This window comes from Diceros bicornis, chromosome 35 (genome assembly GCF_020826845.1).
Source record: "Diceros bicornis minor isolate mBicDic1 chromosome 35, mDicBic1.mat.cur, whole genome shotgun sequence".
NCBI lineage: Eukaryota > Metazoa > Chordata > Mammalia > Perissodactyla > Rhinocerotidae > Diceros > Diceros bicornis.
The window spans coordinates 22,764,124-22,781,799 of record NC_080774.1 but is presented as its reverse complement, the minus strand read 5'-3'; the positions used below and the strand labels follow the sequence as shown (position 1 = coordinate 22,781,799).

At 49.8% G+C, this 17,676-nt stretch overlaps 2 protein-coding genes across 5 annotated transcripts in view; one reads left to right on the top strand and one right to left on the bottom strand.

Moving 5' to 3' along the window:
* Positions 1–649: 649 nt before the first annotated feature.
* Positions 650–2,677, top strand: C35H22orf31 (chromosome 35 C22orf31 homolog). The gene is made up of 2 exons (XM_058531708.1): positions 650–1,090; positions 2,056–2,677. The coding sequence occupies exons 1-2, from the start codon at positions 758–760 to the stop codon at positions 2,491–2,493; spliced, it is 771 nt and encodes a 256-aa protein (XP_058387691.1). The 5' UTR covers positions 650–757; the 3' UTR covers positions 2,494–2,677.
* A 401-nt stretch (positions 2,678–3,078) lies between these two features.
* Positions 3,079–17,676, bottom strand: part of ZNRF3 (zinc and ring finger 3) — a 148,300-nt gene continuing 133,702 nt past the window's right edge. For all 4 annotated transcript variants that reach the window (XM_058531704.1, XM_058531706.1, XM_058531705.1 and 1 more), the window contains exons 3-9: positions 15,699–15,773; positions 15,144–15,275; positions 13,449–13,559; positions 12,298–12,465; positions 10,523–10,625; positions 8,047–9,795; positions 3,079–6,604 (exon numbers count right to left, since the gene is read on the bottom strand). In XM_058531704.1, coding sequence (XP_058387687.1) covers positions 6,558–6,604; positions 8,047–9,795; positions 10,523–10,625; positions 12,298–12,465; positions 13,449–13,559; positions 15,144–15,275; positions 15,699–15,773 — 2,385 coding nt within the window. In that variant the 3' untranslated portion in view covers positions 3,079–6,557. The remainder of the gene's footprint in view (positions 6,605–8,046; positions 9,796–10,522; positions 10,626–12,297; positions 12,466–13,448; positions 13,560–15,143; positions 15,276–15,698; positions 15,774–17,676) is intronic.

Here is a 17,676-nt window from a genome sequence, read left to right as displayed (position 1 = left end):
GATGACATTGCTTAGAAAGCCAGGTGTCTTTTACGTATGTGATTCTAATCTATCCAAATTGTTTTTCTTGTTCATGGCTAGTCCCAGGAAATGGAGACCAGCATCATTTACGTTGTGCTTTTGCCTTTATGGAGCCCAGAGTATATTTCCCTGTTCAACAGCTTTCTTGGCTCATGGCAGTCTGGTTAGAAAGTGTATTCAGGGTTTGGCAGAAGTTTACCTGCCGTCATTTCTGTGTTGCAATATGACTGAGGAGTGACTACAGCTCCTTTGGGAATCTTGGAGTGATCCTGTCTCCCATTCCTTTCCTGCCGTGTGGTCCCTTAGCTTTCCAGAAGACAGGAATTGTCTTGGAGTCCTTGTAAATGCCGCCTGACTGTCCACTTCCAGCCCAAGCATGCTGTGTTCTTTCAGACCCTGAATATCACCATGACTTTGTGAAGTTACTGTCACTTCCCTACTTGGTACAAGAGGCTTTGATAAGCAGGAGAGAGGATGTATAGAATGATTTCTAAGAGCTGTGTTGGAGGAATGGTCTATAAAAAGATGCTAACACTTTGCCTCCAAAGTAGACCTTCTAGTCTCTGCTTGAGAACTGATCATTTTTATTCCATTTTTTTCCCACTTGTAATTCTAGCATTCAATCCACGTGAGACGAGACCCCAGCATCCCCACCTATGGACTCCGACAATCTATCTTACTGAACACCAGGCTTCAGGACTGCTATGTGGACTCGCCAGCTCTCACCAACATCTGGATGGCCAGAACGTGTGCAAAGCAGAACATCAGTGCCCCACAACCAGGTACCACCTCTTCCTGGGAAGTTGTAAAGAACCCGTTAACTGCCAGTTCATTCTCCCTGGTTAAGCTGGTGCTCCGGCGACGACAACTGAAGGATAAACGCTGCCCGGTACCACGCAAGTTTGGAGAAGGAAAACCCTCGAAGAGATTAAAGCCCAAGGACAATTCAGCAATGAAAGCCACCCAGCGGGGCAGGATAAGAAACTCCATTAGTTCCAAGAGCAAGCGGCCAGTGGGGCAGGGGCCAGGCTCACCTAGGTGCAGGAGGCCTGCAGGAGGCATCAATGAGGTAGATGATGGCTGGGGGTGAGAAAATGTGATGGGGTGGGGAGAGGGAAATGTAAGCTAGAGAACAGTTAATGCTATGTGAAGCGAAGGAAATCTTAAAGTTAAAGACAGGGTTGTGTGGGGGTGATGTGGGGGATGGTGTGGGGGATGGCGGGGAGGTTAGAACGAGGGTGAGGAAGGCAGCAAGATATAGTGGAGAGTGTACCAGATCTGGGGTCACTACCTATCTACAGTCTGCCTAGTTTTCTAGGAGGATGAAGTGGATTTCATAGACAAAAGGAACTTGAAGTGAAGGGAAATAAGAGTGGGCAAGGCCAGGATACGGGTAGTGCACCCAGGCACACACACTCGAACAACAGAGGTGAGCCACAGATCTGGCTATGAACTTCCCCATGGAGAACCTGGCATCCAGAGGCCTGATCCAAGTCCAGCTCCATCACTCCATGGTGGCCAGCAGAGCTCAGAATGCACCCCGTAGCTAGGCTGTCAGTGTTCAAATACCAACTCGGACGATAATTTGAGGACAACTGTGGGCTTAGCTTCTTTCTGCCTTGGTTTTTGTCATCTATAAAATGGGGGCTAACAGCCTTTCCCTCATAGGGTTTCATGAGGATTAAATGAGTTAATACATGCAAAGGGCTTTTGAACAGAGCCTGGCACAGAGTAAATGATTAGGATCTTGCGTGGCATTCAATAGATGACAACTGCGGTTATTAACCTTCCAGCTGTGTGGCCTTGGGCAGACCAATTCCAATTTCCTTGCCTTTAAAGCTGTCTCCTGCTGACCTTACAGGGTTATGGGGAACGCATGCAGCGGTATACATGAAGGAATTCAGTAAACTAGAACACGCTAGACAAATGTTGGTTGTGGCTGTAACCAAGACTCTGGGACACAAATCCCAGATAATTATTCTGAGCTCCCTTCTCAAGTTTTAGCTTTGACTTCTCTGCTTTCTTCCTGGCTAGAGTAAAGAAAGTTCAAAGGAGAAAAAAGTAACAGTCTGCCAAGATCTTGAGAGCAGATATGCTGAACATGTGGCTGCCACCCAAGTGCTACCCCGGGACATTGGGACAACAGCCTGGAAGGGCCGAGCGTTGCTTCCTGAAACCAGAAAGAGACAGTTGTCAGAGGACACGCTAACCATCCACGGCCTCCCCACAGAGGGTTACCGGGCTCTGTACCACACCGTGGTTGAGCCGATGCTGTGGAATCCTTCAGGGACCCCCAAGAGGTACAGCTTGGAGCTGGGCAAGGCCATCAAACAAAAGCTCTGGGAAGCTCTGTGCAGCAAGGCTGCCACCCCCGAAGGCACTCAGAAGGACCTGCGACCAGGCAGGAAGCGGCTGGAGGTCCACGAGGAGCCTGTGCCCAAGAAATGGCCCAAGTTCAAGATGGAGAAATAGGAACAGGAGCTCACAGGATCGGGATATTCTCTGCTAGATGTCTGAAAAATAAACACCACTTTGCACCTTCCATGTAATCTGAGCGCTTTACAAATTAGTAACTACCCTCCCCGGGAAACAAGGCAAATGGGTGCGAGATTCATTTCAGACTGAGGGCCCCCCTCCACTCTCATGATTAGGTAATTTCGAGGGCTAGATGCTGGGGGCTTTTTTCCTACAAGCCCCTTTCCCTTAACAGGGGCTTGAGAGTCTCTCAGTCTTCCAGGTAGGAAAAGGCCTGGTAGATGAAGTCGACAGTTTATATATAGCCTATATTCCCTATTTTTAGAAAGTGGACTGCTAGGATCGACTATTTCCCTCACTCCCTCCACACAGGGCTGAGCAGAAAAACTACCACCACCTCAAGGACATAATCCCACACACTCGCTGTCAGATACTCCCCCGTGACACCACCCAAATCCTCAATAACCTGAACTCTGTGTTAACAGGAGAGGAATTTATACAGACACTTCCACGAGCGACTTGAAGTTAAGGGTATTGCTTCATGCAAACCTCTCCTTTGTGGAAACCGTAGACCTTTACCAAATAGAGCAATGACAACATGTAACACGTACTTGATAAAATTGTATTTTTTTTTACAGTCATTTGTACAATTTGTTACAAAACCATAGAAGACTATAACTTGTTTTAAATCATTTTTGGTCGACAAATATGTAAAATCTGTGTGCAATTATCATGTATTTACAGGGCCGCATGTTAGTCATTTTCAATGATTATTCCAACAATGTCACACTCTCAACATAAGACATGGCTTAAGATAAATATATTAGTAAATAAATATTCTGAGAACATATTTCCATAAATGAAATGTGCTGCTATACATATACAGAATATACATAAGTTGTTTTCTAGCCTTTAAAACATTTTTTAAAAATGGTAATGTTGGAGAAGGAGCCCTTAGACCATTTTATTACAAAATCTTTACAGCAAAGTCTTTACAAAATATCTTTTAAGTGCTATGGGAGAAAGTTTTTAAAAAACATTTTAAAATAGTGCCTTGTTAGACCAACACAATAGAGTTTATATAAAGAATAGAAAAAGGCAGTTCTGTTTAAAAAATAATACTCTTGATTAGTAATTATTTTTTAGACCTCATTCTAAAAGCATTAGTCCTGCATGAACTTTTGAGTAGAAACTAGCAGCACGTTAGGGAGGGCCTGAGCGGTGGCACAGCAGATGGCGCTTCATAAAATGGCGTGGGTTCAAAGGAGAGGCGAAGAGACTGAGAGACCTAAAGCGAGCATACTGGGGCTGCGTCTGTTACAAAGAGGTACCTTGTTGATCAGAACTCCCCAACTCCCAAACCGTTTCTAGCACTCTTCAGTTTACATGGCTGTCCTACACCCAGGGCTGGGCCACGGGACCACGCCCAACAGTCACACTCCAGCTTGGGGGGTGGTTCTCAATGGAAAATGCTATGCTCCCAGTTTCCACGGCTATTTAACCCCCACATGCTATGGAGAGGCCAACGAAAAAGCTACTTGTCATCATTATTGGAGTTTTATAACTTCAAAGAAGACATTTCTTTTGATTTGAATGGTGAGGCAATAATACCATTGGTTACTATATTCTGGTGACCTGTCTGGTGAGCCAACACAAATTTAAGATAATGGCTGATATTTAAAGTTCCATTTTTCTGTTTCTACCACCCTGTAAACTACAAAAATTAAATGTGCTTCTTTTGCCATCTGTAGTTATTGCTCTTTCAAATGAAAATTAGACACATTTAATAAGCTCAGTTGAAGTCACATTCTCTACTCATCTATTTATTGCTTAAGGCGCCTGAGGAGTGGTTTTCCAGCCAGGGCTAAAGAAAGCCACTTTGGGGGTATGGTTTCAGACAGGGAAGATCATACGCATTCAAAGGCATTAAAAACAAAAAAAACAAAACCACAAACAAACAAAAAAATCTCAAAAATGAGAAGCTGCTTTTTGCAATTCATGTTAGAAGCCATACTCCCCACCCCTTCCCTAAAACCATGTAATGCAAGCTGTTGTCCTCAGCAGCTGCTCCTCCTGGCCGGAGAAATAAAGGGAGCCCAGATCACATGTCAACAGCTTAGGCTCTTCTCACACCCTCGCCAACAGGTGTGCTAGGCATAGCCCCTGGGAGGGGGGTACTGCACCTCAGAGACTGGAGGACAAATCTTACCACAGTGAGTTCCTAAATAGCAAATGGCTCAATCATTTGAGACTAGAATTTCTTTCTATCAAATCCTGGCTAGAAGTAGGTAGGTAAATTTCCTCATCATAGGCTGGGGTTTTTAAGAAAAAGCGATTCTGATACAGTGAGATTCTCATTCAAAAGGTTCTGGTCTGGACCCCCGGGCTGACTTCGCTGAGCCTTACTGGAGAGGAGTCATCACAGTTGCCTGGCAACCCAGGGTGGTCCCCATTTCCTCACCTATAGGGGGCCAGGTCTAAAGTTTCCTATTCCGCTAATAAGCATTTCAGATGACAACTAATATCTGCTGAATAAATGAATAAATAAAAGTGATCAGAAGAGTCAGTGAACATAAAGCTAATGTCATTAGTTTCCTCTAAAAAAAATTTTTTTTAGAACAAGAAATACATTGGACGAAAAGGATGAAAATCCCTGATCTGAAATAGCTTTAGATTCTCCCTTTTAAAATGGAAATATCTTTAAAAGAAAAAAAATGGTTTGGGTTTTTAACTCCCCCTCCCTCTTAAAAAACGACAACAACAAAAGGCTGGAAAAATATACAAAAACCTACCCTTTGGGTCTAAACTATCTGATAGTCTCTTTCTCTGTCTCATGGAGAATCAACACATAATAGTGCATTAGGTAGAAAGGATAGTAGACATTTGCAGGCGAGATGAGCACTTTCAGCCATGAGGCAGTGGGCTGAATAACCCTGAAGCGGTGCTTCGCTAGGGAAACGGGATGGGAAACGTATCATTCAAGCGGAGCTCGGTGCAGACCCCGCGGGGACCCTGCCTCGCGCCCCCAGGAAGGCAGCCCAAGGGCTCAGCAGCCGAGGGGCGTGGCTGCGCCCACCCAGACGCATGCGCACAGGCACGCTCCAGCGCGCCCTCCGTCCCTTCTCCGGGTTAGAGAGCACTCTCTCCCAGCCCTATCCGACACCAAGGCCGCAAAACGACCTTCTTCCTGGGTGTTTGTCCCCACACACCCCGTCGAACCATTTCTGCAGCCAGTGGCAGGAAGCCCAAGATCAGGATTGTGAACTCTGTCCTTTTACTTAGAACGATGACCCGAGGGGACAGACTGAGGACACTGGGCAGAACCGTCCCTGACACCCTGGGGCTTATGTAGCAATGGCTTATCCCGGCTCCCCAGTGCTGCAGACCTTCCCCCCTATTCCTAGCTGTTTCCATCAGCTGCCTAAAGGTGTGGGCTGGAGAGGCATGGCTTCTGAGAAAACCTGAAAGTTTGTACACTGGGATTTGCCACGAGAAAGAAAGAGGCAGCATTGCATTGTTCCTCAGAGTTTGTACCCATATCAACTAGCTTTACTTCAAGTTTCTGGTTCATTTTCTAAGGCAGGTGTAGCCCTGAGCTTTTCAAAGGCCTGAGCTCCCTCCGGGGAGACAACAGTATCTACACATGATGTGGTTCAATTAATGCAGCAGTGATTTTTTTTTTTTCAGCAAAAGTTGGCGGTTAGAGTTCTTTAAAATATATATTTAAATAACTTTTTACATTTACATATAATATCTTAAAAACAAAGCAGAGAATTCAATCCCACACACCTTGGAACCCCAAGCACACACACTTTACAAAACAGAAGAATAACATGTTATCAAAAGAGGCAAAAGACTCAGAGAATTTTGTCTGTTGGTTTGTTAATTGTGGGGGGGAGGGTTTGCCACAGGTGGCTCACATTTTGGGTTGAGAAGGAGGGCTCTCTTTATTACCACTTTTGTGTGTTTGTCAAAGCTAAAAAAATTTTTTTTTTCTGAAGGAAGTCAGAGTTTGGAGTCTCCGTACAGTTCCCATTTCCACATCAGAATTCCTTCTGGGCTCAGGCACCCGTGCTGCCACCACCTTCTGCTGGGCGGGATCTCTGTCCTGGGAGAGAGAGAACAATCATCAGGAGAGGGAGCCAGCACCGCAGGCTTCGGGTATATGCACAGGGAGCAGGTAAGGGACTGGGGTGCCTGTCCCCAGCGTGTGGCAGGCTCAGGAAGGGACAGCTCACGATACTGGACAGACTGTGTATATGGTAAAGGGCTGAAGCAGAGCTCCTTTTTTAAGAGCTCCTCATCCTGTGCTAAGAGCACACACGCCTCCTGGAGAGCTGGCCTCCCTCATCTGCATGTGCAGAGCCTTCTGGAAGCCCTTAGGTAGCATGAAAACACAATGTACAAAAGATGTACATCAGGCACTGGGAAGAGCAGGGGAGAAGACTCCTCTCACAGAGCTTACAGACCCCAAAACAAAGTAATTTCAGATTGTGATAAACAGGGAAGTAAACAGACGGTGTGAGAGTAACCTCAGAGGGGGCTGGAGGGCGTCCCTGAAGCTGAGATCTGGAGGAGAGAAGCAGCAGAGAGGTCTGGAGGCTGGAATGAACTTTGCATGTTGGAGGAACAGGATGGAGGCCACAGAGCAAGGAGCAGCGAGCAATGAGGAGAGCAAAGCAGGAGACAGTCAGAGGGGCAGGCAGCGCCAGACCACATGGAACTGTGTGACGAGTTGACAGTTTTGAAATCCTAAAGGCAATGGCAAGTCACTGAAGGGTTTTCTAGTGTAAAGACATAGACCTAAGTTTGAAAAAAGACCACCCTAGCTCCCATGCAGAACAGAAGGCAAGACTAGCGAGAGACCAGTCAGAAGGCTACTGTCTTCCCCCTGGAGAGAGGAAACGGGCCCGACTGAGGGGACAGCAGGTGGGGATGCGCAGTAGATAAATATGGGATATGCTCTGGAGGTGGAATTTGTCTCAGTGCTACTCAAAGGTGCTGGACTGCACGCTGTTTAATTACTGAGACGAAATGTTTGGAAATTTTATAGCAATTTGCCAATGTCTGCTGAATCTAATAATGAAATCTGGACCTGGATTCTGCATGTCTTTTGCTAAGTTTTGTGTTTCTGGGAGTTCAGTTTTCTGGACGGGGAAAACATGCACATGTGGTCCTCACAGACAGGTTGAGAAGCCCAGGACACTGGAGAGTGAGGGACAGGGTGGGCCCAGGGATGGTGTCTGGGCTTTTGGCCTGAGCAGCTGGGTGGGGAGCGTTGGAGAAGGGGGGGCACAAAGGGAGGAATTCAAAAGTGCTGCTGTGGATGTGATGTTGGGATGCTTATGCAGCATCTGGGGGGAGAGATCATGGAAGCAGAGGGCCTAATGGGTCTGGAACTCAGAGAAGGCTGGGTTGGGGAATAACACTGGGAAATCATCAGGCGCAGATGGTGTTTCAAGTCAGGAGCACAAAGGAAGTCACTTAGAAAACCACCAGAGAGAGAGAAGAGGAACCCGACTCTGGCCTGCTGTCATCTCCTGCTCTCACCTGCAGCCTCAGTGGCTGTGGCGTTGGACTCCTGAGTGTCCTGGGGGCCAATGGGAAAGCTGGCCCTGGTGGCCCCTGCCTCCTCTAGGGGGCAGCCAGGGGGCAGCAGTGCCCTGGCCTGGCAGCACAGAACCCGCTCTTCTTCCTGGGCTGCTCCCAGGCCCCTGTGGGGCCGCAGGGCGTCTGGGCCCAGCGTCCCACCCCAAGGGCCGAGGCCATGGGTCCCATGGCAGTCCGAGGACAGGCCCAACTCACAGTCCACATCCTCTGGAATGATGGGGATGCGCTGGCTCAGGTCCCGGGCCCCTGGGTGGCAGCTGGGCAGGGCCTCCTGGGAGAGCGTGTACTGCACGCTCACCGAGCAGTCCTCAGTGTAGCAGCCGCCGCCGCCTCCGCCACCGTGGGCCACCTGCTTCTCTTCATAGAAGCAGCAGGGCAGGCCCTCATATTTCACCCCATCTGTTCTGGGCAAATGGTCTGGGTGAAGGCCGTACAGGGAGCTTCCTGGCTGTGACTCCCCACCTGTGGGGCCACAGCCCTCACAGAGTGGGGGGCCCAGGAACAAGGTGCTGCCCTCAGCTGCTCCTATGCTGGGCTCCAGTGTGGAGGGCTGGGGCTCGCAGCAGCAGGCACACAATGGCCCCTCAGGGCCCCCCTTCCAGGTCCTCCTGAGGTCTGGGGCGGCCCCAGGAGAAGCCTCGAGCCCCACTTCTGAGGTAGAGCTAGTGGGCCCCCTGTGCTCCAGGGAGGAGTTGCTGCTGTAGTTCATCTCCAGGCTGCAGGTGGACAGCTGGTCCCCCGAGGGAGAGGCAGGGCCAGGCCAAGGCTCTCCCCGCCCAGCACCTGGACTGTGGGCTGCCACGAGCTCCTCAGGTGGCAGGGAGCCCTCGAGGTGCACGACAGGCCCCCGGCCAGAGCTGCCCGAGCCCCCCACCTCACTGGTGCGACAGGGGCTCCGGCTGCGGTAGATGAAGGGGTCATAGTCGCTGCTGAGGGAGCTGCGGAAGGTGGAGCAGCTCCCGTACACGCCTTGGTTGCTGACCTCAGTGCAGTCCACCACGGAGTCGCTGGAGGAGCAGTGGCACTGGCCAGAGCTGCTGCTGCTGCTGCTGCTGTCGCTGCCCGGGCAGTCGGCCAGGTAGCCACTGCACACCGAGCGGTGGCCGTGGTAGCAGCTAAAACTGGATGTGCTGCCGCTCTCCAGGTGGGCGGGCGGGGCCACGTGCACCACGGTGGGGAAGAGCAGGCTGCCACTGCCACTCGGGGGAAAGGCACGGGACGGGCCCCTGGGAGCGAGGCTGGGCGGGGCCTGACCCTCCTGCTCGGGGTAGCTGAGGCCCTGGAAGTAGTAGTGTTGGTACATGGTCTCATACTGGGAGAAGCAAGCTGCCTTGGAGAAGCTGCGGCTGCTGAACTTGGGCCTGCGGAAGGGGTGGGCTGGCGAGTAGGCCCGGTGCTCCAGGCCGCAGCGGTGAGGGGCCAGGGTGTGGTCCAGGTGGAGGGGTGGGTAGCCGCGGATGTAGGTGGGGGTCTGTGGCGAATAGAGGCTCTGCTCCCCGTGCCGGTCCACAGTCAGCAGCGTGACGGGGTTCCCGTGGGAGTCCATACTTGTCCTCGTAGGGTAGGCTGGGATGGCGTTGGTCCTGTGCACGCGGCCGGGGTAGTGGACCGGCAAGATCACCCTCTGCTGGCGGCTGCGCGCGAGGTTGCCGGTCTCCACGCACACGGCGCTTGGGTTTCCCTTTTGTTCTGGGGAGAGGTGGAAGAAGCCAAGTCAGCAACGCTGAGCACACTGGGCCCAGAGGCTAGAGGGACAAATTAGGGCAAAGACTGAGGCAGCAGGCTTGGTGACATGCCAAGGTGCCCATTCTAAGGTGTCACCAAACTCAGCCACGCTGCCAGAAGCTGACCCGCTTTTCCATTTGAAAGGTGGTCACTCCTGTAAGGGCCCATCTCCCGCCTACTCACGGGAGTTTGAGCAACAGGGATAGAAAGATGAAAGGCGTTTCCCTCTTAGAAAAAGAGCTGCCTGGAGGGCACCCTGTGTTCCAGCTCCCTTACCCAACACCACAGTGACACAGGAGTAGCACAACAAGCCTGCTACCTCACATTCATCATCTCTTGTGGCGCAGGAACAGCCCCATGGGACTAGGCACAGGCAAGCATCATTATTGTCATTCCCACTAAAGAGATTGTGGGCCTAACGCCTGGAGAGGCCAGATGCCTTGCCCAACGTCAGGCAGCTGGTTCATGTGAAAGCCAAAACTCCAACTCAGGGCAGTTCTTCACGCCAGGCTCTCCTAAGGGTCTGGAGGCCTGGTGACCTCTAGAACCCAAGGCTGCCATGCCTCCAAGTCCAGATGGCAATGCTTGGTGGTTTTGCTCGCTGACCAGCCTGTAGCATGTGCCACACTCTTGCTAGGCACTGGGTGGGAACAGTGACTCTTCAGCAATGATGAAGGCAGGTGACAGTTACCTATGATGTTGTGCCGACAGTGGGGGCAGGTGTGGTGCTGCAGCAGCCACGGGTCCACACACTTCCTGTGAAAGCGGTGAGTACAGGGGATTACCCGCAGCTCCTGGAAGGAAGAGAGGACACACAGCCTGAAGGGAGGGCACAGGTGAAGGGCAGTTTTGCATTAGCCCCACACATGCTTCTTCCTGCAGAGCCCAGCGTGGACCGAGGAGCCCTGTTCACCATGCCAGGGCCCAGAGGCTCCTTTCCTTCCTCCGCCCCATCTCTAGCTACATACAGGTGGACTCAATTCCCTGGAGTCAGAGCCCATGCGTGGCTTCCAGGGAGAAGGAAATGGCCCATCAGCCAGCCCCAACCATGGCCCTCAGTGGTAAGGGAGAAGGCACACAGAGGCAGGCTCCTTTCTTGTCGCTGGAGGAGGGCACTCACGTTCATGCCACACACAAGGGAAGACTGGAGCCATGTGCTAGTGCAGGTGGGCCGCCTGGGGATGGAGAGAGGGCTAGGTACACCCCAAGACCTTCTGCATCTCTGGGATGGTGGCCGCCTCCAGGTACCCCAAGTGGGGACCAGCAGAAAGGAAGATACCCAAGACTCATGATTGATGGGTGGGGCAGCAAAGAGGCAAAGTTCTCCTGTCCTCTCCTTTGCTAGATCCTGAACTCTCACCTGGGGACACATGGCTTATAACAAAGCAGCCCACGTGGAGAGGAGGAGATGGGGTTTTCTGAGGCAGAACCACCTCTGGAGTTCCTGAGCCCAGGCACCCTCCAAATTTGCTAATTTTACTTTGTTTTTCCATTCTCTGACCAGCTTGACACAATAACATCCAAACTAATCCCTAACGCTGTGCCTGACTGTGGCAAGAGTTCTACCTGTATTTTCTCACGTCACCTTTATGATCACCTGGAGTGCAGGTCATTCTCGGGCCTGTGTCACAAGCATAGGCATAGAGAATGAAGTCACTTGCCCAAGATCACAAAGCTAGAACTCGCCTGAGCCAGGATTAGAACCCAGGCAGTCTGCACCTAGAGACCATGCATGACTCTATTAATCTAAAGGCCTCTGCAAAAACTCATTTTTCATCCAACAGCCTACACAGCAGTAGAACACTTTCATCAGAGGGGCATCAAATGTCTGCAACTAATACTTAAGGGGTTTGCCCCCTCCCAGTCCCCAAAATGTGAGTGTATGTATGCCTCTGTCTAGAAAGAGATCAGCAAACGTGACAAAATGTTAACAATGGGTGATTCTAGGCGAATGATACATCATTCATTGTATGATTCTTGCAACTTTTCTGAAAGTTTGAAATTTTCAGAATAAAAAGGTAGAACAAAGGATACATCACATCCCTTCTCTCTTTATAAGTAAAAACACCAAACATTCCACACAGCTTTGTAGAAGAGGTTTGTATCAAGTCAAGTCTCAGAGTTTTCAGAAGAGTAATTCGAAAATTAAGTCAACATGTGTGAATGTTCTTAAAACCAGACATTTTCTGGCCCTACCATATATTTCTGATCAACTTTTGAAATCAATTGTGTTCAGCTGGGTCGTCTGGAGAAAGTGTCTCTGTAATGTGGCTACTGCTTTCCAAGGGGAAATAGCAGTTAGAATGTCTCAGGCCATCCCCTTGAGACCTAGGCATTTAAGCCCTTCTGCTCCTGCAAAGCTGTGGGAAAAGGCCGTGGGGCCCTATCCTTCTAGGTCCTGTGTGCCTCTGCTAACCTATCCACCTCGTCCCCACCTGGGACAGGCCCTGTCTCTGCCGTCATTACCTCTCCATCGATGTACTTCTCGAGGCAGATGGCACAGTCGGACGTGGAGCTGCTGCTGAGCGTGTCCAGGGCCCCACAGCTCCCCTCTCGGCGTCCCTTGCTCTTGGAGTTGAACTTTCTGGTTTCCATCTTCTCCAGAGCCTGCACAGCCAGCCTATTCATGGAATTCTGCATGGCAGAATGTGGTCCGTGTTAGGGTCCGGGGTGTATTAACAGCAGTAGTCACCCCAGGGCCATGGCACTCGATGCATTGGGACAGGCAACTGCTAGTCTCTATCAGGCCAGAACAGACTTTTGAGGAATCACTAAAAACTCCGACTGCCACAGCACAGATCTTCCAGACTCCCGAGTGTCCTCGACATCAACTCAGGCTTTTCCCAAGTGGCAGTACCAGCAGAGGCCTACTTCAATTACTTGGATAACTCTGCAAGACCCTGAGTTATTAACCTGCTCTATGGCAAGTGTTCCTCCTCTTTACACTGAGGAAAGTTCTGAGGGCAAGTGGGACAATGAGCATAAGTGCTCAGCACTTGGCATATGGCACGAGCTCAGTCAACACCAGCCACTGTCCTGTTGGTGGGGGTCACTCAACCCTTGTGAGAACTCAGCGATTCTCCTCGAGAGATTGCCTGCCAAGGTCCACCATCTCTCTCGTGATATGTCACACCACTACACATTTGATAGTCTAGATTCCTGCTTATCCTCTCATCACCCTCCACTCTCAAATCCTTCCTTCCATCAAGCACACTGTGATGTGCCAGCTGGGGCATTAGCCTGGAGAGCTTGGTAGAGGCAGATTCAGATTCAGCAGATCTGGGCGGGGCGCTGGGATCTGCATTTCTGCCAAGCTCTCAGGTGATGCTGATGGTCCCCAGATCATATTTGAGGCGCGAGGCTCTAGGGCTTCACATTAACATTAAACATTTCTTTGGAAAAACTCCTTGCTGGAAACAACCCCAATGCTCGGCCTTTGTAGGACTGGCCCTTTTGGAACAGATAAGACGCAGCGCTATAAGCTTTGCTCTTGTTTTCTCCATCTTTGCTGTTTCCAGGCCGCTGAGAACAGGCTGCAGAGCTCAGGCCCCACCCCTGGTTTTTGCTAGCAACAGGGGAGTGGGGGTCATGGTTCACGGGCTGCAAAGAGGAATTACCTGACTGCGTCGCTGCTTCAACTTGATTTTGACAAGGAGGATGAGGCAGACCAAGGAGACCACGACGAAGAAAGCCAGGAAAATCCCCATGTCAAAGTACTCAGTGGGTTGCTGGAGCAGAACACAGACACAATGAGTCACAGCCCTCTTCAGCCTGGGGATCGGCACATGGGCTGTGTCGGCCCTGGTCAGGATAAGGACGGGGCAACTGGGGTGCATTTCCCCTCATTTGCAGGAAATACCTGGGGTTCTGCTAACACACACACAGTGTGCTCTCCAGGCCCAGGTAGTACCCTGCAGTGTGGCCAGGGGCAGGCCTGCAATGGTCTCAGCCAGGCCTCCTAGTAGCCAAGAGAACTCTGTTCATAAAGCCAAGCTCCCCGTGGAATAGCGTAAAGTTCGCTGTAACCGGTAGGAGAGGCCCTTCCAAATAAACACAAATATCACATTTATGGGACAAAGGAGTGAGTGTCATGTTTTGAGGGAACAGTGATTACTAACCATGTAATTAATGGTTTACAACAACTCAGAAAATTGTATGCTGCTTCCACAAATATCAGCTTCCACTACAATGAGTCATATTTACCAAAGCGCTCTTTTTTCCTTTAAAAAGAAGCCAGCAAGTCAGTTCTGAAAACTCCCTCTGGTTTTAGTTCTTACCTTTTCCTCACAGCACACTTCCTCCTAAAACCTTGAGGCTACCTCATCTAGGACATGCATTTAGCCAACAGGAATAGAGTTTTGCTAATTCAATGTTGCAGGTATCTAGATATTTTGTGTATGCAAAAGAATCATCCTATATGTGAATATTCCAATATTTGTGAGGAGGAAATAAACCATATATGGGGCACCTGTACCAGGTTCCTAGCATCTTCAGCCTGAGGTTTGGGTAGAAGATGCCAGACAAGAGTTAATGGCCAGCAGTGTCCCTTCAACACACTTAGGAGAAGCCTCAATGCTATTCATTAACCACCTGGAAGTCATGAACTTCAATCCCAGTTGAAAGCTAACTTTTCCAGACTCAAATATAAGTTAGGGGGTTTCAATAACACAATTAACCCCATGAGAAGAAGGAAGTACAGGCCTTTTCTTTAGTCTAGGTGAAATGGAAGGAGGGAGACATGGGAAGCCGAGTGCTGGGTACTCTTTCCTTTCAATCCTCCTCTCTTCTGTCTCATCTTCAGAGGGAGATGGGACAGAAGAGAAAGAAGGACAAGAGGTTACCAAGAGCAAATGGTGGGTGGAAGAGACCAGAGACATCTCAGCACAGATCATCTACAGTCACGTGCCATATACTGACGTTTCGGTCAAAGATAGACTGCACATTCAATGGTGGTCCCATAAGGTTAGTGCCATATGGCCTAGGCGGGTAGTACACTGTACCACCTACGTTTGTGTAAGTACAACCTATGATGTTCACACAATGAGGAAATTAACTAACAACGCGTTTCTCAGAACGTATCCCCGTCATTAAGTGACGCATGACTGTATTTCTGGAAGGACTTCTCAAATCCTCTCTAAAGGAACACAGGTAAAATTCTTCCCTGGCCTCCAGCCTTGTATCTGATCTAAACCTTCAGCAACCTGGGGTGCGTCAGTATTTCAGACAGAAAGAAGACAGGAATAAAAGCCCAAAGCCTAAAGGGAATCAGGCAGAGAAGGTGCCGGGCGTGGCCGGCCAGGGCGGAGGCTCACTCGAGGAGGGCGGTGCTGAATCCTTGCTCGAGCCACTTTCTGCTTGTTGACAATGTTCATCAGCTTGATGGCATCTGCGCCCTTCACATACACCACTGGCCTCTTGAGCGGGTCTTCTGAGCCCTGGTTTAGCTAAGGAAGAAGAGACGGTCCTGGTCAGAAGATACACTTACTTTAAGAAGCAGGGAAGAGAAAGAAAGTCTGGAGGAAAAGAATACTGAATACCCATTTGGGAATCCTCAAGCTCCTCCGGCATTATAGCCTTGGAGCTCCCAGAAGGGCAAGGCTGAGGATGATGCTCGTTTTAGGGTAGACTAGGCAGGCTGAAGGCCCAGAAGGGTCTTTGAAAATGCCCCCCAACCCCCAACTTCCTGGCTCTTAACCCCTCTCAATACACTTGCCTTGGAGTATGATGTCCAAACATGGCTATCTAATGTCAGCAGACACATGCCAAGGCCCTGAGATGAGGGTGACATGACTGTGACAAGCCAAGCTAACTAAAGGAAGTGCTTCTCTCAGGGAGCCTGCAGCGTTGGCAGGGCCCGAGGGGCTTACCTGGTCGATAGCTTCTGGGTTTTCAGACACATCAAAGATGACTGCAGTGGCTCCCCGCTGCACTGCTCGCTTGGCCTGGCAGAGTGAAAAAGAGCAGGTTGGCACTCTGGTCCTCTTACCTTTCCAAAGCTGGCCTTGGAAATCAGACCTGTATTCGAATGCAGAATCTGACAGTTCCCAACTTATGTGACTTTGGGCAAGTTACTAACTTTCGTAAGCCTCAACTTTCCCATCTGTAAAAAAGGGGCAATGCCACCTACCTTGTACAGTTATCTGAGAACCAGATGAGTTAGAATAGGTGAAAATAGATAATTGGGTACTAAATTAACCTTTGTCTCCCTATCCAGCCTAAACCTTAAAAACAAACAACAAATCTGGTGCCGGCCTGGTGGCGTAGTGGTTAAGTTTGTGTGTTCCGCTCTCCCGGCCCGAGGTTCGCATCCTGGGTGCGGACATACACGCTGCTCATCAAGCCATGCTGTGGTGGCATCCCACATACAAAATAGAGGGAGATTGGCATAGATGTTAGCTCAGCGACAATCTTCCTCACAAAACAACGACGACGACGACAAAACTGCCGACAAATCAACAACCTGCCCGTTCAGCATAAAGGTATTGGTTCAGTATTTTCTGCTTTGTCACAGAGGCGCTGGCAACCAAAGCAAATGCTTTCAGTCCTTCTCTCATGGTCCTTCTCTCTTCCCATGTCACCCGGTACTGTAGTTAGACTAGCATCCTGAATATTTCCAAAGGAGTCTCAAAATGGTCCATTTTAATAACTGACATACGCTGAAGACTTCTGGAGATGCTGCCGTAGGGAAAAGCTACAAGAAATAATTGTAAATGTGGATTTAGAGCAGTTGGCTGCCAAACCTGGCTGCACATCAAAAACCACTTCGGAAGTTTATGAAGCAGATCTCCTGGCTCAGACCACAGAGACTGACTCAGCAGGGCTGGAGTAAGGCCCAGGAAACTGAGTTCTGAAAGTTTCCTGAGGGATTCTGATCACTCAACCACTTGGGAAACTATTGATCAGAGAGATGAGATTAAAATGTTTTAGGAACGAATGAGAAGTGGTGGGATTCTTTTGGAGGAGAAAGGATTCCTTTCCATCCCAATGAACCTTCTGATTTCATGTCCGGCTAGGTAGATAACAGGGAAGAAGCTGTGGAAGAACAAGACATAAGACATCACCCTTGCTTTTAGAAACCCGAATCTTGTTAGGGAATAAGACACCTCAACGTGGGGAAAAACAAAACAAAACAAAAACAAAAACCTCCTATAAATGGGCAAATGATGGCTAGTGCTCAGAGGTCAGGAAATCTCTACAGGCCAGAGTGCTTGAGAAAGAATAAAATCTGAATTCCTTCGATAGGAATAATCACTCTACAGGGATGCTGCATAAGAAAGCAACACTGAACTTAAGCAGATGAGAATGTGGCTGGACCAATGGCTCCATCAGCCCACTAGAGGGCAGTCTTATCCCACAGCTTTTAGAACAAGACAATTGCCTATACTTTGTACTAAACAAGCAGGACAGGGAAATCCTCAGAGATATTGCCAAGTCCTCTGCAACTGCACAAGCTTGGGCACTCTGGGTGCTTTGCTGCAGAAGCTGTTCTTGTTCTGCTGGAGTCTCTCTCTCGGTGAACTGAGATTCAGCGTATTTAAAGTCTCCTCTGCTGCTTGTCCATCCCACCCCATTTCATTACCAGCATCCTGCAGTCAGAAGTGACTCTTGGTGGGGTCAGCCCAGTGGTGTAGCGATTAAGTGCTCGCGCTCGGCTGCGGCGGCCCAGGGTTCGCAGGTTTGAATCCCAGGCGCGCACCAATGCACCACTTGTCAAGCCATGCTGTGGCAGCGTCCCATATGAAAAAAAATGGAGGAAGAACGGGTACGGATGTTAGCCCAGGGCCGATCTTCCTGAGCAAAAGGAGGAGGATTGGCAACGGATGTTAGCTCAGGGCTAGTCTTCCT